At 37.5% G+C, this 23,393-nt stretch overlaps 1 protein-coding gene across 1 annotated transcript in view; it reads right to left on the bottom strand.

The window, feature by feature from the left end:
* The window catches only part of LOC106072827 (glutamate decarboxylase 1-like), a 38,454-nt gene extending 16,603 nt beyond the window's left edge, over window positions 1-21,851 (bottom strand). Inside the window, exons 1-9 of the mRNA XM_056005000.1 lie at window positions 21,703-21,851; window positions 17,037-17,287; window positions 16,083-16,213; window positions 11,753-11,858; window positions 9,849-9,939; window positions 4,392-4,498; window positions 3,766-3,881; window positions 1,987-2,066; window positions 718-889 (exon numbers count right to left, since the gene is read on the bottom strand). Coding sequence (XP_055860975.1) covers window positions 718-889; window positions 1,987-2,066; window positions 3,766-3,881; window positions 4,392-4,498; window positions 9,849-9,939; window positions 11,753-11,858; window positions 16,083-16,213; window positions 17,037-17,253 — 1,020 coding nt within the window. The 5' untranslated portion in view covers window positions 17,254-17,287; window positions 21,703-21,851. The remainder of the gene's footprint in view (window positions 1-717; window positions 890-1,986; window positions 2,067-3,765; window positions 3,882-4,391; window positions 4,499-9,848; window positions 9,940-11,752; window positions 11,859-16,082; window positions 16,214-17,036; window positions 17,288-21,702) is intronic.
* Window positions 21,852-23,393: the final 1,542 nt, after the last annotated feature.

A 23,393-nucleotide genomic window follows, 5' to 3' on the forward strand; every position in this document is an offset into this window, starting at 1 on the left:
AATTTATGTTTTCACTTTGGTGTCACTCCCAAGTTCTCAACAAATCAAGAGTCATGGGTCCAAGTGCAGTGGGCCCCTAATGATCGTGGGTCCGGGTTCATTGAACCCCCATTCACGCCATGGATGCTACGCCACTGCCTGGGAGAAGTTTTAATTGCTGGCTTTGGGCGCTGTGCAAACACAAGTCATCGCGAGTCAAACTTAAACTTAAAGTTCCTTGTCTACATGGGGACTTGATCTCGAGCCCCTCCAGGTACGTAGCCAGGTGGTTAAGGCCACTCAGCCCCACAACCCATCTTGCATTTCTTCTATTTTTAATGTCGATTCTTGTCCTCTGTGATAAAGTAACGTAGCCCTATCTGACCCAACGATCTGTAGGGCAGACAATGTAAACGTGATCTGTTTCTGTGGCCAACGGTTAACGAGAGTGTCATGTGGCCAGCACAACGACCAACTGCCTTTACTTCCCACAACTAATGTCAGGTACCCATTAGAGTTGGGTAGACTCAGGGCGTCTTAAAAATCCCGAAATTCAAAATTTAGATCTTCACCGAGATTCGAACCCAACACTCCTTGGTTCGGAAGTGATTCTCCAATTTTTAATACAAAAGTCTTTTATTTTCTCCCAGTGCAACGAATTTAGCCATGGGAATGTATGGGGGCATCTACCACCCAATCATCACTTCATATGACTAAGAGGAAACGCCTATGACTTACATCCACATGCAGCCAGACGTGATGGTCCTCACAGAGGTCAGCTATCTCAGCCACAGGGTCAAAGGCTCCCAGGACCGTCGTGCCACAGGTCGCGTTGACCATGATTATTTTCCTGCCCTCCCTCAGTGACTGCGACATTCTCTCTCTCAAATCTTCCACGTCCATTTTACCGCTACACGAATAAAGGAAAGAACATCAACATCACTGCAATGATATTTGGAGAACATGACGGTAGTTAAACTAGTGTTTATACTAGGAGTGCACCGGTTAGTACTTTTTGATATTCGGCCGGAGCTAGAGCCGGAGCTACTATCCGGTGCACCCCTAGTTTATATATGTCATTATCATTGCAATGATATTTGGAGAACATGACGGTAGTTAAACTAGTGTTTATACTAGGAGTGCACCGGTTAGTACTTTTTGATATTCGGCCGGAGCTAGAGCCGGAGCTACTATCCGGTGCACCCCTAGTTTATATATGTCATTATCATTGCAATGATATTTGGAGAACATGACGGTAGTTAAACTAGTGTTTATACTAGGAGTGCACCGGTTAGTACTTTTTGATATTCGGCCGGAGCTAGAGCCGGAGCTACTATCCGGTGCACCCCTAGTTTATATATGTCATTATCATTGCAATGATATTTGGAGAACATGACGGTAGTTAAACTAGTGTTTATACTAGGAGTGCACCGGTTAGTACTTTTTGATATTCGGCCGGAGCTAGAGCCGGAGCTACTATCCGGTGCACCCCTAGTTTATATATGTCATTATCATTGCAATGATGTTACTGTAGAAGTCATCTATTACAAAAGAACAGAATACAAGAAAAGTAAGCATGCAAAATAAAAATCCTCCTTTCAGACTTAGCGATACATGAGGCAGATGATGTTAATGTCATCTGTTTCTATGACCGACGTTAACGAGGGTGTCATCATGTCAGGTGGTAAGCACAACGACCAACCGAATTTACTTTCCCAAACTAATGTCAACTAACCATTACCCAGAGGCATGGCGTCCTAAAAATCCGCAAATTCAAAATCTTAATCTTCAGCGGGCTTTGAACGGATGCATGGAAAAAATAACACATCAGTCTTAGAAATCCAGTCTTGTAATTGAAAAAACATAGGTTAATGTATGTCTAACATAACAAACACCGACTTAATTTTCACCACAGTGCACTTACTTGGCTAGACACCGTACAAATAACCGCAATGTATGTATTACATAACAGACACAGACTACAAGTTTATGCCACAGTGCACTTACTTGGCTAGACACCGTACAAAAATGACGTTGTTAGTTCCTATACCTAGTATAGCAGCTGCCCGTTTGATGGAGAAATGACTCTGAAGAGAATGAGGTATAACTAGTGAGTGTTATAGGACTAACAAGAGACAACATTGATAATCACCTTGACAAATAGTAGATCTATTGAATGGAAGACATGGGGAATTTAGATTTACAACTAATAATAACGCTTGTCTTCGAGTCCTCCGAAGATTAGTGAGGAGTACAGTATTTCCAGTGGCTGCGCAGTCCAGCTGTGACCTAGAAATGTGAAGTGGTCTACCACGCTAAGGGGTTGTCCGTTTACGGTGATCCTTGGGGATGAATATGTTTTATTGGGTGACTTCTGGAACATGGCTTCTGTTTTACTGAGGTTTATAGATAGACCCAAAGAGGCGGCAGCGTATGCAAATTCGTTTACCGCGTTCTGGAGATCATGCTCATTGTGAGCTACAACTAAATTATGTCATTAATGCCAAAGACACGAATCTTTTTAGAATCTTGTTGTGTCGTACATATTTCTTTAAATATTGAAAGTTCAAAATAGTTTGTATGCAGGGCATTGTTATATTAAGAAAGAAAAATTGAAAGAGGAAAATACAAACATTGTTAAATATTTCTTCTTGACTAATGAATAGGAGGATAAACCTGTCTCAGTGTATTGGCAACTCTTTAGTAACGAATGAGGTGTTCAGAATGAACTCCGTAGAGATCATTTGAGTCCCTGAACATTCCTAATAAGATTCTTGTTGCCAGTTAGAGGTAGCGACTGCTACAGACATTCCGCAGTGCTACATGGTGTACACTATTAAGTGAACCAAAACTGAATTGTGTCCCTTTTAAGAATTTCGATCATGACACTGCCTGAGAATGACCGTTAACTCGTGTTTCAGAGGATATATTGAGAAAGCAGGCTAGATCTAAACTACAGACATCAAGGCCACTCTTCCTAGTAGGGAAACTCGTACTCTTGTAACTGAGGCTTGCTGGTATATCAATTCTAACAGACGACTAGAGGAACTTGAACACCTCGCCCTATCCTGCCAGAAAGTTAAAATCAGTGTTATTTGTTGAACAGTTGAAGTGATGTTTCGCAGATGTCTCTTAATTTTATCCAGGCACAAAATTCATCAATGTAGGTAATAAATTTATCCTTGTACTCCAATTGACTTCCTTTATAACTGTAACTTATTGTGTGAACTGCGCTCTGGACTGTCGTCTCGATGGTTCAAAGTTCGAAACAAACCATGCCCGATCGGGTTAGGATTTGTTAAATTCTGAAGGCACATCCGAAACTTGTAAAACAAACGAAACAAACAACCAATTATATAGTTACAGTTGTACATGACTTTTTAGTCAGGCCAGAAGTTTTACATGACGTTTTAGTCAGGTCAGAAGTTGTACATGACTTTTTAGTCAGGCCAGAAGTTGTACATGACTTTTTAGTCATGTAAGAAGTCATACATGACTTTTTAGTCAGGTCAGAAGTTATACATGACTTTTTAGTCAGGTCAGAAGTTATACATGACTTTTTAGTCAGGACAGAAGTTATACATGACTTTTTAGTCAGGTCAGAAGTTATACATGACTTTTTAGTCAGGCCAGAAGTTGTACATGAGTTTTTAGTCAGGTCAGAAGTTATACATGAGTTTTTTGTCAGGACAGAAGTTATACCTGAGTTTTTAGTCAGATCAGATTCATTTCCGCACTAACAATATCGTAACTTCTAGACACGAAAAATTCACATTTTTAACTTACCTGTTCAGATGTAAATATCACAGGATTGGCACCGTGACCTATTCCTTCAGTTTTGACCTCTGGCATGGCGTAATGTCTGGCAGACAAAACACCGTAAAGATTTGATATAGCGCCACCTGGTGGTAACGATTGTCAGCATGAAACAAACCCGTTAATTATTGTATGCTTGTTTTTTTTTTAACTCTATTCCTCTATAAACAATCATTTAAATTTAATAAAACTTTGATAATTAACAAAATTTAAACGAAAAAACAACAACAACAAAGCATTTATTGAATTGTGTATAGAAATTAAATCCAACAAAAGTAAAATTTATATTCGTAGTTACATTTTAATTTTTAATTTAACTCTTTCTCTCCTAATTGACGATGCCAACACTTATCTGACCCCCCATAAAACTAAATTGATTTGGATTAATAAACTTTAATTTGTGTTGTGTAAAAAGTTACTAAAAAAGAGCATACATTCTCATACAATTTGATACCAAATGTAACGTGTTCTGATAACAAACAAACAAAAAAGTTATTAAAGTTTAATCAGAACAAGATAGTGAAATACAATTAAGCAAAATGAGTACCACTATCGGAAAGAGGAAAATAATTACGGAAAGTGTTTAAAAAATTCACCGGGTGCAAATATAGCTTCTCCATCTTTCCATCCAATAAAATGCTTCATTCTTGTCAATATGACTTCCTCCATTAGAGTGAACACAGGGGCAGCTTCATAGGTGAAACTAAATCACGAAAGAAAATAAAAAACAAGAAAAACATTTTAAAAAAATACTTTGAAAAAAAAAAGACAATTCCACCTTATAATAAAAGAAAAATTATTTTGCCCTTAGTAACCAATGAATGTTTGATTTTAACAATAGCAAACATTTTAAAAATGCAAAATGCTTTTTTTAAAAGACTATATCTCCTTTAAGCAACTTATAGAGCGATTGTTTTTCTCTTAACAATGAATGAATGTTAGATTGAAAAACAAAACAATGGAACATTTTTAACCCCTTCCCCCTGCTCCCCGAGAAATAATCATGGTAAAGTGATTGTATAGATCTAGTGAACTTTTAAATATTCCAATTATAAGCATTTAGATCTATAGACATATATATATATATATATATATATATATATATATATATATATATATATATATATATATATATATATATATATATATATATATATTATAGACTAGAGGTCATAGTCATTTCAAAACCGATGTTGGACCTAGACCCTGGACCTATATCTAAATCTCTAGCCAAATTCAAATTAATTATATTTTTTAACTTGAAAAATGATAATGGTCAGACTAGAGTTATCCCCGTGTGGCCAACGAGCTAGTTATTCTTTTCTCAGCGATATACATCAAATGTTAAATGTTAAGAAAATCGTTAGAGCCGTTTTTGAGATCAGCTGTCCAAGCAGGTTCCTGGCTGGTTCCAGGTTCCATGAAGTTCTGACTTGAATAGATGTATTGTAAAAAAAGAGAATTTAATATCGAACTAGTTAATATAGCCTACTCTATGCTGCCCTACTGACGACCCTTTTTTTTTGCATCCTTCAATCAGAAGGCAACGGTAATACTTTGTTAATGATAGACGCCACACATCACCAATTTCAGTGCAAAAGGGGGAAAAATGCATTTTCTGAAAGCCTCAATTGAATGCCCCCCCCCCCAGTCACCCATACTACATTTATTTTGTAGTGTGTTCTAAAGAAAAAACAAATCAAAACAGTAGGCCTACTACAGAGTCTAGTAGTCTTGTCTACACACGAACACATACGTTGCTCTTTCTCTCGAAACAAAAGACAAAAATAAAAGGAAATATTCTATCTTTCTAATGCTATTAGGTTACGTTTTAGGTTATGTTTTAGGTTATGTTTTAGGTTATGTTTTAGGTTATGTTTTAGGTTATGTTTTAGGTTATGTTTTAGGTTACGTTTTAGGTTATGTTTTAGGTTATGTTTTAGGTTACGTTTTAGGTTATGTTTTAGGTTATGTTTTAGGTTATGTTTTAGGTTATGTTTTAGGTTATGTTTTAGGTTACGTTTTAGGTTATGTTTTAGGTTACGTTTTAGGTTATGTTTTAGGTTATGTTTTAGGTTATGTTTTAGGTTATGTTTTAGGTTATGTTCTTTACACAAAGAAAATATGACTTGAGGCAAATTAAAAATAAGTTGACTTAGGGAAAAAGAAAGAAAATATGCTTTAAAAATACACTATGTCCTATTTTTTTTGGTGCTATTTCAGTTAATGCTTTATATATAGTCTGAGGCAGTGGCGTAGCAAGGTACCTGTGGGCCCGGGTTCAGGAATGCGAAGTGTGGCCCCCTCTTATAGTGTGGCTGAACCCAAACTGGGCTCTACTGTATCAAATGAGAGAGTACAAGGCAATGAAAACCAACTTCTACGCCAGACAGTACACAAGGTACACCTGTTCCTAAATGAGAACAATTTCCTCAAACTTTGGCCTGTCTTGGCCTGTCTTGTATTATGTGTGCTGTCTTACACTACTTCACTTATACTAAACACGAGTCTGAACACATCCAAGGGACACAACAATTTAACTCTAACATACTTCATAAGACTTGTGAAGACTTCAGCTGATGTTTATTTACAGACGGGGATGTTTTAGATTATGTTTTAGGTTACGTTTTAGGTTATGTTTTATCGTTTTAATAAGCAGTCTGTTCAATATCCATCTTTCTACAAGCCCTAGACATATTCTTCTCCAATCATGTACCCGTACAACGTCATTCGTCAGTCTGACTACGTCACTACTTTTACCGTCTCTAAAAACGATGCACAATAGATTTATTTACAAAACTAACATAATCTCTAAACTAAACTGGGTCACTGCAGATCATTTGAAGGATCAGTGTCATTGGTCAACCATGTTACATGTCGGGACTCCGAGTCAGGTGCTGAATCTTCAGATATTCTGAATGTGTATTGGTCGTCAGGAGTATAGGAACCTGAGGACTTCCCACAGCACTATTGTCCTGTTTTACATCAGGAGACGATGGTTTTTAAAGCCCCTTTATAAGGAAATGTATGTTCGACCTAATGAGCAGAAACTAAAAAGTCGATTGTGATCGCTTTCCATGCACAAATGTTTGTTACTTCTAATAATTGGAGACATATCGTCTATATGTGGGAGATTTGTGCATTACTAGATTAACTCTTTCTCTCCGTAATTATTTTCCTCATGTCTATAGAATTATTCATTTTGCTAAAATGTGTATTCTCACTACCCTGTTATGATTAAACTTCAATAACTTTTTTTTTTGTTTATCAGAAAATGATATATTTGTATCGAATTTTAGGAGAATGCATGCTCTTTTTACACAACACAACTTAAAGTTTATAAATTCAAAATTCAATTTGGTTTAATGGGGTCAAATCATCGTTGACATCGTCAATTAGGAGAGAAAGAGTTACGATAAGATATATATCATGTCATTTTAACGTTATGTGCATACACATTGCTTAAAAAATTACGACAACAAAAATGATTTTAATCTATTGTTTACTCATACAATTAATTCAAGTATTTAAACTAGTCAAAATGCATTGTAATATTAAAGAATTTAATAACACTCGGACCAAAACAAAAGCAAATATTATACATCATATAGAACACTTTTACAATAAGTTGACTTACAAGTAGTTATTGTTGTTATTATTATTAAATAAAAAAAAAACGAACACGTTAGATTTAAATGAAACGCTGTACTAACAATTTAAGAGTTACGTTCCTTTAATAGATTGGTTGTTACGCCACTGGTCTGAGGCCTTTTGGGGGAAATACCGAAAATAAAACAAAATTTTGATAGAAAGCTTGCGGCTTTTCGCGAACATCGGTACGGAATACAAATTCTCAAAAACCGACTCTTAGTAAGCCCCTGAGAGAGAAAAAAAACGTGAACGAAATTTCATGCGAATCTGTTTGATACTTTTTAGAGATATCTTGATAGATATGTAGGTACATAAATCATTCACTGAGTGGTATTATGTGCTTTTAAAATACATTCACCCTGACCTATTCCTTCGTTTTTGACCCTTGACATGGAGTAAGATTTGGCAGACAACACACATTAAAGATTTGATATAGCGCCACCATTTGTAAGCCTCCATGCACTAAGGCTCTGAGCGCCACCATTTGTAAGCCTCCATGCACTAAGGCTCTGTTATAGAACGGTCCAGGTATCTGGCAGTAGGGCTTGCCTTTCTCCGTACAGGACAAGACCACCAGTTCTATCTGTTTCAAGACTTGTTGCATCTTCGAATGTGTTTCTGAGCACCCTGGAGTCGTCTTCCGTGTGACAGTGTCGACATCTGGGATCGTGATTCTCTCAAGTCCTAGTGAAGTAGGCTCCTATCGGACAGTGTTCCGCGCGAAACCGTGCCAAAATTGTCTGATCCTTATAGTCTAGCCGCCACCATTCGCCCTTCCTGTTTGGTAGTTTTAGAACCTTCCAGTCTTCCCGTCCCGTGCTACAATGATCCCAGCTGTCGTACCACTTGGACTTGATCCATTTGCACTCTCGTATGTTAGCGGCTCCTCTGGTGGGTCTAGAAGCCTTCCTAGCTTCGTCAAACTGTCTGCCTTCTCATTTCCTCTGATTCCACAGTGTGAGAGAATCCATTGCATCACCTGGTTTTAACGATTGTCAGCATTAAGCAAATCTGATAATTATTGTGTGTTTGTTTAGTTTAAATTTTAAAACTATCATTTAAATTTTAATAATAATAAATTAATAATAATAAGGCGTGTCTTTAAGAATTTAAGTCGCCCAAGCCCGTCTAGTTGTACTAGCTGACTGGAGCTACAAACAACGACCGTATATGTTCACCATCATTCACATTTAATACACGAGGTATTGCTTGTCGCCTGCCTGAATACGACCAACATGAACATGAGTAACAATATGTAGACTTAAAATAAACACTTGAATGGACCTCATTCACCAATCGTAAACAAACAACATTTAGCCACGTACGATCTTTTAAGAAACAGTCTACAGTGCAAGCCTGCTGAGAGCCAGACTCGTGGACCGGTAATTAATAGTTTTAAATACGGAAGACCCAGAAGTCCAGTAAAACTATATCTCATAATCAAAGCAATGAGATAGATCTAGTAGGTTAGGTAAAGATGGACTGCTAATTACTTAGCTTACTTTCATTGCAATGAAACTTTAATAAATAACATCCCTAACACATTTCACACATCAGTAAAATTTACGTGTGAGCAAATGAAATTTAAAGACAAAAGGAGTCACTATTATCTAAAAACTAATTACTATTTAATACGTATAAATAACTTGAATTAAATGTTGTTTATTTGGTGAAAAAATGTTAGCATTTTTACGTACCGTAATTGGAATATTTACAATGTCTTGCTGTATGGGACTTTCTCTCTCTCTCTCTCTCTCTCTCTCTGAGATTTTAATTTTATTATCCCGAATGTAAAAAATATTTACAAGAATCATTTAATTTTTTTTCCCACTGAGGGTCATTGTGATCTAAAAACGGCTGACAGTATAAAGTCATGGAAATAATGACACACATCACGGAAAAAATGTATTGCTTTAACTTTTGGAAGCCCCTGCGTTCAAACGCTTCTCGTAGTTGTATGGCTTTTGAAGTGTCATAACGTAGACTTCGTTTTAGGTATCTTATAAGACAATAATCTGATCTTGTGAGCTTGGGTGAACGGAGAGGATATTCAGCGAAACCCAAACTAAAAACTATTTAAACTGTGCATACATTTTTGTTTGGAGGGGGGGGGGGGTCAAATGGTATATAGGTCAGTGCCCTAGCAGTCTAGCTGGCCAGGACCAGTCGTTATTGTAGGCCTAAACACTGGCTGCTACGTCACAACCTGTGGGCAGTGGAGACCAATAGCTTGATGCCAAGCCGTACAGAACTGTAGAATATTTGTGTTACACTAATAACAAACTAGTATTTTAGAATTACTTATAGATTTTTTTATTGGCTGTGGAGGCTGTCCTTGCTCCGGCCACGCCTACAGCATTCTATCTCAGTAGTTATTTATCCATAATTTTAAAGTTACTTACAGGTTTGTATTGGCTGCAGAGGCGGTCCAGGCTCCGGCCACTCCTACAACATCTATCCCAGTAGACAACTGGTTGAGGAAATGAGGGTGACCTGATAGAACAGAAACCAAGAAGCTAATTAAATATGTGGAATGTGTTTGCTGAGCTGCTAAAGGCAGCACGGAAACCTTCTCCCTGATACCCCCATCCCCATACATGTTTACAAAAAGAGATTGGATCATATGGCACTGAGCATGCTATAAGCTATACCAGTGATGGGCAAACTACAGCACGTGTGCCAACACCGACCCTCAACATGTTTTCAAATAATAATTTTTAAAGTACAAAGTTCATTCACAGTGTACGAATTTAAGTTTACAATAGCACCTGAACCATGGGAGTAATATTACAAATTTAATTTTTATTCTTCAATCAAAGTTGATGTTCCATCATTAGAATTTCAGGTGTTGTCAAAACTAAATTATAGTGTACGATTTAGGACGCCATTAAGTCCACCCAACATTAGTTAGGAAAAGTAAAGGCAGTTGGTCATTGTGTTGAACACATGACACCCTCGTTATTATCGAATCAATCATAGCTTCTTACAGCGTTAGTTTTAATTCAATAGTGATATCCTTAATTCTGATACTACATATCTGTATATGTTCTCTAATAAAATAATCATGGCCCGCCAAATTTATTCCTTTCATTTTTTTTGGCCCGCTCTTCGATATATTTGCCCATCACTGCGGTATTGAAAAGTAATTTTTTTTAAATTTCACACTGTTGTAAGAATACTTTTAAACGGCGTGCATTAATATAATTTACTTGTATCTGCTCTAACTCAAAAACAAGTCAATATTGCAATTGTACATACATTCACACGTAAGCCTAGGATAGATTTTAACACAGTGGCAGTATGCAGTGGCGTCGCTAGCGGTGACAATGATAAGAGGGGTGCGGACCGGACAAAATACCAAAGTGCTACAATGTCAGAAACAACATTTTCTAAAAGAATGACCGGCACCCGTTCGTTAAGCACCAATAAATCAATTGAAGAAAGTCTCGTTTAAGTTTCTTGTCATCAAAAAGAATAAAAACAACAATAGTTAAGAGCGAAAGTTTGTATTTGCAAAGGGATGATGGGGGGGGGGGAGGGGTTGTAACCATTAACTAATCGCACCAGGTGACTACATTCCTGGCGACTATCTCATGCCGCAATACAAAATATTTAAAGCCGTATTTGAGCTACAGTCGCTATTGCCAACAAATATTCACGCACACATATAGAAGATTGTTAGCACCTATAAATTAGTATAAATTTTTTCCCCCAGAGATACCCATTTGGTTATAGACGTAATACAACTGCTCTGTAAAAAACAAGACACCTTCATCAAGCCAGAATTGAGATTCCCCGGGCATGTCACCCCGCCTCATAGTGGCGCGCGGGTGGAAGCGATCGTAAAAGGAAACGATGAGGCCAAATGGAAAACGAGACAAGACTCCCGTAGGAGTGCCCAAAGGGGCGCGAGAGTATCTTCATTGCATCGCGCGGGGTTGTAAAAGAGCTTCCACAACTTTGTCAACAATCCAGGCGCCGTTCTTCAAGGAGCCGTTTTATAAATGACGTGTTCTGTACAGCCAGCTTGTTATAGAATAGGGAAATGGAAGTCGCTCGACACTCGACATTCGGCCTCTAGTCCGCGAGTCCGAAGTGACCGTATCACTGGAAATGACAGCCTCAAAATAGACACTCGTAAGACACTCTGCCAGACAGAACGTACTGTTCAATCAGGCCGTTGAGAGGGGGCTCTTGTTCGCTTTTACTGGCCTAGAGTTTCAAGAACCCATGGCTTAACTCTACAGTTTCAAAGAGAATTGAGATTACAACGCATAGAGCCCCCAGCGTGGTGCCCACTACCTACCTGTCTTCACACAGTATTTCAGAGTTTCTCTGACGTCACTGAGAACCTGTTCCAGGTCCCGTGGCTCCGAGTGGACGTCCAGACAGTGGGACATCATTTCTTTCAGCTGAGATTCAAACAGATTTCGTGCAGTCGCAGAAAAAAAAAATTAGAATGAACAATGAGTTTCAGGGGCGGATGTTTGTGACTAAAAAAAAACAAGCAAAATATTAAAAACGAACTTAAAAAAACAAAACAAAACAAACAAATCTTATGTAAGGAGAATAAATCTCATTACTGTTAGCTCTAACTCTGTTTTCTTTATAAACAAAATTAATTAATTATCACTAATTAATCATAATTATAGATTTTATATAGCTCCACTTTCATGCTTATAGCATGCTCAGAGCGATATGGTCCAATCTCATTTGTGGACGAGCAGACGTACTTATTTCCGAAAGAAGGTATTTTGTGCAGCCTTTAGGCGCTCAGTAAACACAGCTCTGCTCGAGTTGGGTGTCGAACCTCTAGCCACCCTCATAGATAGCCAAGCTCAAGCGTACTTAGCCTCTCGACCACTTATTGATTAAGTAATTGATTAATTTTTGTTTTTGGTTCATGTATTGTCATCGACTATCGATCTTCACCTTCACCTATCCCTTAGTCTGCGAACTGTTGGGGCATCACACAAGATTTGTCGACCGTCTTTCTCCTTTCCTCTGTCTTTTGACTTGAAGAGAACTTCCTTTAATAGTAGGCCTGTCCATTCTTTGATGTTGTCTTCCCATCGCTTCTTCTGTCTCCCTATTCTTCTTTTTCCTGGTACTGTTCCCTGAAGGAAGGTCTTTGCGACCTTGTGATGTGGCTATAGAGTTTGAGTTTACACTTTTAACTGTAGTTAACAGGTCATCGTGGAGTCCAATCGCTACATTAATCCTGTTTTTAATATCTTCATTCGTAATAAATAATTGTGCAAGGTTTCAGCTTGATCCGAGAATGAAAAGTGGGAGAAATGAGATTGTGTACAAATTGTGTACCAGACAGACAGACAGACAGACAGACATATGGAGAGAGTTGACTTCAGCTTTGTAAAAAGTGAATAAAATGCGTAGAGTACTAAAAATGTGCATTTGTGAAAAAAAAAAGGCAATGATCATCGAAAAGTTACAAGTTGATGTGACAGGTGGGGTAATGTAACGTGTGTTTGGCACGTTTTATGTCTAGGGGATGATTATTTTTAATGCTATCACACCCCCACTTATCAGCATATGAATCGGGAGCAGACACGCAACTAGACAAAGCAATGAAAGAAAGATACAAAAGTTAAAAATGAAGAATATTTATTTACATAAATATACATATAAGGATAAAAAGGGGGAGGGTTTGCATCTGTCTCTAGTATATTCTATGTTTAATCATCACTCTTGCACCTAATAAGAGAGCATGTCACTTTGTCCTCTGATTTAGCTGGTATTCCTATTGATGTCGCAGCTGGCTGTGTCCTGGTTTGAGGTTCTGCAGCTGGAGGTGGCGCTCTAGCGGATAGAGGGACGCCGGTGATATAGTTCTTGTGGAGTCTCAATCCCCAAAATCTAATATCTGTAGTGGGCACAGTAGGGCGGGTGGCCGGCTACCGTGGGCACAAGGTTACTGCGGGCAGAGCTGATCTGCCGTGGGCAGCGTAGTTGACAGGATATGTCCAGTGAGTTGCAGAGGGTTGGCGTAGCTATGACGTCTCACACAGATCTGAATCTATAGGGACGTCGCACCTAATAGCTTGACAGATGGGCTGTCGAATAGGCGGGCAATGCCGATAGCGCCAAGTGGTAGAGTTGAGTAGATCTCAGTAGGCAAGTGCAGCGCTGAATAGCACTAAGCACAGATGCAGGTAAATAGATCGTTGATCCAATGAATAAATAGGCAAGTCAGTGAGCTAGTGCTGTGCTGAATAGCACTAAGCACAACTGCAGGTAAATAGATCGTTGATCCAATAACTAGGCAATAGGCAGACACCTGAGGGAGGCTGCGGATAAATAAAGACAAGTTAGGACATGTCTCTCATACATCTTATCGATGCCCTCGACTGAGGTGCATTCGTCAGATTAGTAAAATTGCTTTAGAGCACAAGGGGGAGGTGATGACAAATGGGATTTGGAAAATAGATGGATGATAGTAGCAATATCAAAATGTACATAAAAGGGGAAATAATAACATAAAATGTACATAGAAGGGGAAATAATAATCTCAAATTAACAACACAGGTGGATAGAGAAGGAAAAGGGGGGGGGGTTGAATTGGGCGGTGGTCAGCGACCCAGATGATTGTTTACATATGACCGTGGGTCGAGAACAATGGAGCGCGCTTGAATGGTGTGTCCGTTCAAGCGGCGCAACTCTCATTAGGGTAAAATGAGTATAGGGGAGATAATTCAATACAGGGGAGATAACTCATATCTCCTTTCTAAGCGCAGTATTAGTGCGATAGTAAAATCATCAAGGCGATCAACCGAGATAAAGGAAATAAAATAAGGTGTACAAATATATACATGGTTGCATCAATGATCGATTGAGCAACGTAGCATTAATAGATTAATGCAATACTAAAATATATACATAGCACATGTTTAAGTTTTCTACTTACGCCAGTGAGAAATACACAATGCACTAATTAAATATAAATGAACTAAGCAAAATACACATGATGATATCCAATGGAATTAGCACAAAAGTAATTAAGATGGAACTTGTGATTAAGTTCGGCTTACCACCAGGTATTCCTCTAGGAGGGAGAATAAATGATATAGTCCAGACTCGATCGACAGCGATAGAGGAGTGAAAGGGTCTGGCTTGATTTGAATCTACTTATATACAGGCCTGGAGAATGTGGGCGGACACAGGAAATGTCCTAGGCTAAGATTTATCTTACACGTGGGTGGATTTGACTCGAGGTGGGAGCCGCACCTTGGAATATCACGCGGTGTGTTGACCAGGGTAATCTCTTAGATCAAAGAGAGACGTGAGAGAAGGTGGGGGGAATGATTAGCTTGCATTCAAACCAAGGTGGTGTCAACCGCGACCGTCAGTCAGACATCCGGCGGATAAGACAAAGGAGATAGTGTGATTATCTTTCCCCGATCAAGGGCAGATAAATGAAAGGACTGGCCTAGTTTTCTCCAAGGTGGTGGACTAAGTCTAGCCTGGAGAGAAAAAGGTGGGGCGGGTGGAGAATTTAGGGGTAGGATGGGGAAATAATTAAAATAAAATAAATAAATAATGAAAAATAATAATTAATGCTGTGATAAATTTGAGTGACTCTGACAGCGAGTTTTTGACTTGTCACAGTTGACAAACGTAAGTGGACATTTCATAATTAAATGCATATCAGTTTCACAATGGCGAATTGTGGATATAACTAGATACATAAATGTTTATACAGAGAGAATAGGGAAACAAACTGAAGATTTAGATATAATTTAGAGATATACGTCACATTAAAAGAGAAATAATTTTACTAGTTATTAATGCAAGGTATTGTTTTAGAGATTATGTTATTATGTTCTAGAGAATATTTTCTAGAGATAATGTTTGAGATAATGTTTCCAATGAGTAAATGAAGTAGAGGCAGATCTACAGCAGCTAAAGGTCTGGGCATGGAGACGCAAAGCACTGGATAGATCAGACTGGAAGGATGTGCTAAGGCAGGCCAGGGCCCTCCATGGGCTGTAGAGACAATGGGATGGATGGATGGATGGAATGTTTAGTGATAATGTTTTAGAGGTACTGTTCTAGACTCTAAAGATTATGTTAAACTAGTGTTCCACTAGGGATTGTGGTGTAGATATTATCTTTTAGATTTTAGAGATTACGTTTAGAGATTGTATTCTAGTGACCTCTAGTCTTCTTTTTTGAAGTAACGTCTGTATTATGTAAGATAAGATAAGATAAGACTATTTTTAGAGATTTTATTCTAGAGATTATATTTTAGATATTGTATTCTAGAGATTGCATTCAATATTTTAGATATTGTATTCTAGAGATTATGTTCTAGATTTTAGTGATGTAGTTCATTCTAGAGATTATATTCTAGATTTTAGATATGCATTCTAGAGATAATGTTTTTGATTTTAGCGATTGTGTTCTAGAGATTTTATTCTAGATTTTAGAGATTGTTTTCTAATGATAATGATGAAGAGATAGTCATGTAGAGACTTTTAAATGATACATGCTAGTTAAAGGGTTGCAGTTATTAGGTTGTTAAGATAGTGTTACAGATCGAGCCAGCCAGAGTTTGAGTGTTAGATATTGTGTTTTCACTGTTTCGTACTAGAGGTGGTGCTCTATTTATAACTCACCTGATGTGGGTGATGGAAGTCCAGAACTTTGGCTGATCGATCACTTTCCGATATGATGTATGACGTCAGCATTTCGCTTAGACACTGAAGAAAGTGGTACATTTTCTCGGGACCATTCTCACCACTGAAATCTGTTCAAAGTTGGCAACCCGTTACATGCAGTTTTGTATGCAATTACACAACTAAACATTCATAATAAGAGTCTGTCCCAGATCGTCAATTTAGTTGTTTTTTCACAGAGAAGAGATGAGAACTTGTAGGGTTAATATTTTCAAGCGGAGAGCTAAAAATGAAGGGGGATCGGGGGAAATAAATATTTCTTTTTTAAACGGTTATTAATGTTTACGTAGAGAGGTGAAAGGAAAGGGCAGCTTTCCAAAGATAGTTTCTTACCACAGACACACACACAATGAACGTAAAGTTTTTAGGGTTAGGGTTAATGAAGGTGTTATTTGTTGATCTGAGAGGGAGAAAGAGAAGTAGCTCGATAGATAGGGAGAGAGAGACGCAAGAGATAGGGAGCGATAAAGAGAAATTGAGAACTAATTATTATTTATTTACATTTCGAATACAGAATTTTCATATGCTTACTTAACTACAGCAAAGCGTTTTCATATGTATAATTTATCACGCTAATGAGAATATTTCCACGTCGAGGCAGGAGGCTGAGCGCCACAAGGGTGTCTTTCGTATTACAATGCTGTGCTGCCAATAAACAATGAATCACAGCATACGATCTTCAAGGGGTTACACAATGTGCAAGTCCATAGGAGGTTATAGTGTTATTCCAAATTTGCCTATCAATCTCAGCTTATACACGTTTCTACCATGGTACGACGCCGAAGTCTGGAATACACTGCAGTGATTAAAATACTCATGCGTCATATTGCTCTCACTAATAGCAACTGGCTTCCAAAAGCGAATTTTAAACAAATTTAAGAAAGACAGAATTACCTTTGTAAAAGACGCCTTCAAGCTGGGCCCAGTTGTTAGTGCACAAGTGTGATTTCTTCTCTATCAGACATTCTTGACTAGACATCTCTTTCATGGAGCCATCTTTACTGTTGAGGAGGGATCTCTTTTGTGAGGTGGGGGACATGGTGACACTGCCTTCACTTTTGTTATCTCGCCCACTTTTAGTTTTTTGAAACACTCCACAATTAAAAAACATTTTTTTCTATATAATGGAACAACAAGAACAGTCTCTGTAAGATAAAGAACAATATCTATCAGATATTGATCAATGCAAGATAGAATAATATTAATAATAATACGGTCATAACCCTGCCATGCACATCGCAGTCCAAGCGAGTGCAGTAGGTGCGCACTGTTAGAGACTAGACTGAGAAGGATGTTGACAGGAGAAAGAAGATAAAGAAGTTCCGCCTAAGTCTAAAGCTTGTGAAGAGGCTACACTCAGGCAGGCGCTGTTCTATGTAATTGTGATGTCCCCATGTAAATAAACAACTATATCTTATTAACTATATCTAATAACAATAATAATAACTAAGAATATTTTCGTTGTCTGTCAGAGGGCGGTAGGCCTACTGCTACAGACCTGCCACATCATCACAAAATTCCTCAGTGGAAACTGATAAAGGGAGACTACAATAGAATTTGTTTTTCGTTAACAAAACTCGACCCTGGCTCGTTCGTTTCTAGAATAATAATAATACTACTAATAATAATGACAGGATGCTCAGCCCTATCAGAATCTGCCTACCTAGGTTTTTATAACCAAGTTGCTAAGTTACTACACCAACACTTGGCTTTGACGCACAATTTGATCGGTAATGATACTCCTCCTTATTACAAATACTCACCACAAGAGGTTCTCGAGTCTACGGATCATCTGCTGTACTGGGATAGGCCTATTTTGACCGACAAAAACGGTAGATTTCAATTGCCCTGATCTGCTGCGCATTGATAAAAAGACATTCTCGTTGCCTATTAGAAGGCGGTACCGCTGCAGACCTGCCACATCACCAGAAAATTCCTCAGTGGAAACTGTTAAAGGAACTACGATGAATTTTGTTTCTCTTTAACGAAACTCGACCCTGGCAGCGCCAGAGAATGAATACTCGTTCATTTCTAACATAATAATAATAATAATAATAATAATTGTAATATTTTAACTGGCAATCGCCCAGGTTTACTTCTTGAAAAAAAAATCCGCAACCATCATTGACATAACCTTACCACCATGCCACAATATGAGGACAACTGAATTTGGAAAATGTAGAAGATAGAAAAATCAGAGCCTAAAGATTAAGCGACAATGGAAGCTATCTATAGTAACAATATACACTGTTCTATCAACCGAAGGGATAATGACAACTGACATCGCGGACACAACCGAAGCCCTAAGCATTCCTTAGAGGATCCACATTACCTGTCAGAGGGCAGTATTGCTGCAGACCTGCCACATCATCAGAAAATTTATGTGGATACTGTTTCCCTTTAACAAATGCTCGACCCTGGCAGCGCCAGAGAATGAAAATTATTTAATTTCCAAATAATAATAGAAATAATAGTAATAATAATAATCTTTATTATTTGTGAGATATATGACATAGAACAGTTACTATATGATATAGAACAATATTTATAAGAGGTTTTAAATACCGAAAAGCAAACAAATATACTGAAATACAATGTGACCACAAGTTGTATGCATGTAAAAAAGTCAGATCTTTAATATCACAAATGTTGGCTGAAATAAAACAAGCTGATTTAATGTGGCTCAAGTCTTTCAATTCTCTTATAGAATCTCTCCGCTTAGATTGCGTTGGTTGGCATACTATTTACTTAGATCTATGATTATCAAATCTAGGTATACAGTTCCCCGCTCTTCAGCTTGTTAAAAATACAAAATGTATTCACTCGACGATCACAGAGAGCAGAACTTGAATATAGAAATGGACATAGAATTGTAATTTTGTCACGCAATATTTAAACCATGAGGTGAAGCTCATGACATGGGCTGGCTTCGACACACCTGAGGTCAAACACCTTCATAAAGAACACCCAAACTCTGCTATATAGAAATTCACGTGACGGCCTGATTAGGTGTACATAATTTACTGGACATTTTATTGAAGCATGCACCTCAATGTTTTAACCACAGAGTCTTAACTTTTCTAACTCTTGTACTTTAAAAAAAAGCACGACACTTTGGTAAGAATATGTTAGTTATAAAAAATTGTGTGAGACTATAATGGCCCAGAAGCGAACGCGACATTTTAGCGCAGGTCGTTTTGGCGTGAGACGCCTTAGCGCGGGTCGTTTTGGCGTGAGACGTTTTAGCGCAGGTCGTTTAGGTGTGAGACGTTTTAGCGCGGGTCGTTTTGGCGTGAGACGTTTTAGCGCGGATCGTTTTGGCATGGGACGTTTTAGCGCGGGTCGTTTTGGCGTGAGAGGTTCCAACGATAATTTATAAAACACAAAACTTTAAATAAACATTTTAATTTCACTCTGTCATACTATGCTACACTATATATAGTATACATCAGGGTTGGTCTACACTATATATAGTATACATCAGGGTTGGCCTACACTATATATAGTATACATCAGGGTTGGCCTACACTATATATAGTATACATCAGGGTTGGCCTACACTATGCTTCATGTACCAATTTGTTTCCCTTCTAATTTAAGGCACGTTTAGCTTCCGAACCGGGTTTGAATCTATGTGAGGTCTAGGATTTTCAATTTCGGGATCACTGGGCACTTCTGAGTCCACCCAGCTCTAATGGGTACCTGACATTAGTTGAGGAAAAGTAAAGGCGGTTGGTATTTAAGCTGACCATATCACACCCTCGTTAACCGTTGGCCACAGAAACAAATGACCGTTACATCACCCGCCCATTGCTAGCTTCGCCTCTGTTCTGTGTAGCATATAAAACATAGTGTATTTTGCAAAGTAATATCTTATTCTTTCGAAGTGATAATTTTCCAAAATAACAAGGTTATTAAGACAGTTTGTGTGGAAACACAAACTCAAAAATCGGTCCCCGAAGTGATTCACCCAGGCAGGTAAAAAGGCAGGTTTCAATATTTTCAGAAATAATATCATAATGAAATTCTAACAAGGCAAATGACAGAGAAGAATGGAGAAAGAATGTTGACAGATCTTGTGTGGTGCACCAGCGGTCCAGCAGACCAAGGGATAGGTGAAAGTGAAGAAGTTCTATGTGAACCTGGCCTAACTAATGTCAAATAATGATTATCTAATTGATATAATTGTTCTCTTATTCAAAGCCTCAAGAAAAAACATTTTCGTTTAAAAAAAATTCCTTTTTCCTATAGTACAGTGTCTCATGCAGCTGCAGAGTGTTGCAATTTACGCGATAATATGAAAAACTACTTATTAATTGTTGATTTAAATTATGTTCCACCTATATGTATACTAAATAGATTCTTTAAAATAAAAGCAATTTTTTTTTATAAATATGTCGACAGTATGACAGAACTTATTTAATTTAGCAATACAACAGTAGAAAAAAAATTAATAGACAAAGATCCAAATATGGTAAATGGTCATCCCCCTTACTAAATAGCCTCCAGTGTTTGTTACTATTAATAGTGAATTGTTGTAAAAAATGCTTTATTTTTATAAGAAAAACTGCTTGCATAGTTGATTTTTAAAATTAAAACGAACTGACGGACGGACAGAAAAGCCACACAAAACTAATAGCGTCTATTCCCCTTTCGGGGGCCGCTAAAAATGTGTATTACTGTTTTAAAGAAATGTATCCCAACTATACGCCCAAATAGTATTGTACTAACAGTAACACCTAGTAGCCTAATACTCTACCGTGTTAAATAAATACCTGGTAGCCTAATACTCTACTTTGTTAAATAAATTATTCATCTTAATTTATCTGGATCCAGATGGAAAGCAAGCATAAAGAAGAGTTCCTGATTGCAGACGGCATACACACCAGAAGTAGAAAGAAGGGTGAAAGTGCAACAGTGCCTGGTGATTACAGATACCCAACCTGGGACACAAGGGTAATGGCACATTTCTTATTCCATATACCAGGACTAATCCTTACAAGCGCTTCATCTTTGTTCCTAATGCCATTAGAGCATGGAATGGGTTGCCTGAATCAACCACGAAAACCAATGACTAAGCAAATTTTAAGTCACTGATTAACAAGCACGATAAGATTAACACTCGAATACACCTATGACGTAGTTGTCTTCTCTTTTGAAAGATCGTCTGTTATTTATAAGATAAGACAGTGTTTCCCAGGAGGAACCGTGGTGTTCAGCAAGGCCTGAATATGTGTTCCACAGCTACTGGAATAATTAACTAGTAGGCCACCACGTGAATTAACCTCTCTTAAAATAAGCCAAGTGTTCCTATAAACACTCAAAATATGCGAAATGTTCCGTTCAGGAAAACGTTTAGGAAACATTGAAATAAGATAAATATACAATATACAATAAGATAATATACACAGTAGCCTATTATAGATATTTGAGCTAGATTAAGAGACTTACAGGTGAATGAACGGACATTCATGCGGAAAGAAAAACAGACAGACAGCCTAAGTTACAGATCTATGAATGGACAGAAAGACAATCAGAAACAGATAAAACAAATACTTACATTCAAAAGATCAAGTGTCAATCAAAATCAAGAAATCAACACACGATAAAAAAAAAAGCAATTAATAGTTCGCAGTGTCGTCTGTCAACAGAACTAATCAAACACTAAAGAACGCGCTTGACTGTCGCGCGCGCATTTGTTTTGACAGATCCCAGAGGGCAAGGGGCAACACATTCGGCCAGGTCTTAGACTTCTGACCAGTAGAGACGCAAGTGCGGCCAAAAGATCAGGTATTAAGGGATTTTTTTCTTTGATGGGCGGGGCTTACCAGACACTTTCACAATATGCTTTTTGGCCAGTAGGTTTCTTAAAATAAACTGGTGCTAGAAATCGGTATAAAAATATGGGGGGGGGGGGGGGGGGGTATGAGAGCAGAGGGGGAAGGAGTGGCGGTAGATTTACTTACTGAATCGTTCAAACTAACTGATTACAGACCTAATCAAAAGTTTGAATTTTTTTTTTTAAATTGGTATTTAAGTCGTGAATTTAATCAAATGTCGTTAAACGTAGCCAAGCATTTCCACTTCTATACATTGTCTTATTTTACAATAGTGTCACTAGAGTAAGAAAATGGGCAATTCAACATACACAATTAGGATAAACAGTAAGAGATTGTGCATACATAAATACCAAGGCGCACCCCCCCCCCCCCCATTTTTTTTTTCGGTCCGCAGTTTGTTAGGCAAGGTAATTCAAAAGCTGGTGGTTCTTTTTTTAAACTTATTTCTGGCTTATTGAATTTATTTAAAAAAAATAATAAAAAGACATTTCAACAACAACCAAAAGAAGAAAAAGAGACAAGATTACAAGCATATGTTATCAGTACCTTTGTCAATAATACATATCAAATAATGGCCTGCCCTACAATGGATTATTAAATTTTTAAACAAGGTCAATAATATATATAAGTGAGTTTGTGATGTGTTGCAATTTTAACTTAGGCAACAGTAGATTGTTGAAAGATGACAACAACACTAAAATGTACAAAAAATACAACATGGCACAAAAATTTTGTTTAAAAAATAAAATATTTTGATCTAAAATTCTCTTTGATATAACGTCCCTGCCTCTATGTTTTTGTTTATTAAAATCAGCACGATTGAGTGTTCAGGAAATATTCACTCTTTCTCTCCTAATCGACGATACCATCGTTGAATTGACCTCATTAAATTAAATTAATGTTTAATTTTTTAAACTTGACTTTGTGTTATATAAAAAGAGCATTCATCCTTCTTTAATTCCTCCTCTACTCTCTAGCCTCTATTTTCTTGCTCTATTATAATTTCTTTCAATTTGACTATCATATATTTTCCTACTTTTTTTCTTTGCTGTCATACTAGCCTCTCAATTTAAGGCTTCAGTCATTTCTTTCTGATTTTATTGTTGCCAATTTTTGCTATAAAAGCAAGAGTCTTCTAACTTCCTATCTGAATCTAATAATCTGATCATTATTTCAATTTGTATTTTTCTGTCTTGATCATTTACTTGCCTAGTTAGTCTTTCTAATCTATTGTATAACTAAAAATATTCTGCAAAATTAGGATTGATTTTATTTTCTTATTGTATGTATAATAGAACACTATAACTATTCTTAAGGTAGTAATTTAAGGTAAAAGAAATACTAGGACTGTTATTTTAAAATTTTCTGTAAAACTTAGTGTAGCAAACGTACTGAGTGCTGTGTAGTATAA

Source organism: Biomphalaria glabrata, chromosome 11 (genome assembly GCF_947242115.1).
Source record: "Biomphalaria glabrata chromosome 11, xgBioGlab47.1, whole genome shotgun sequence".
Classification (NCBI taxonomy): Eukaryota; Metazoa; Mollusca; class Gastropoda; family Planorbidae; genus Biomphalaria; species Biomphalaria glabrata.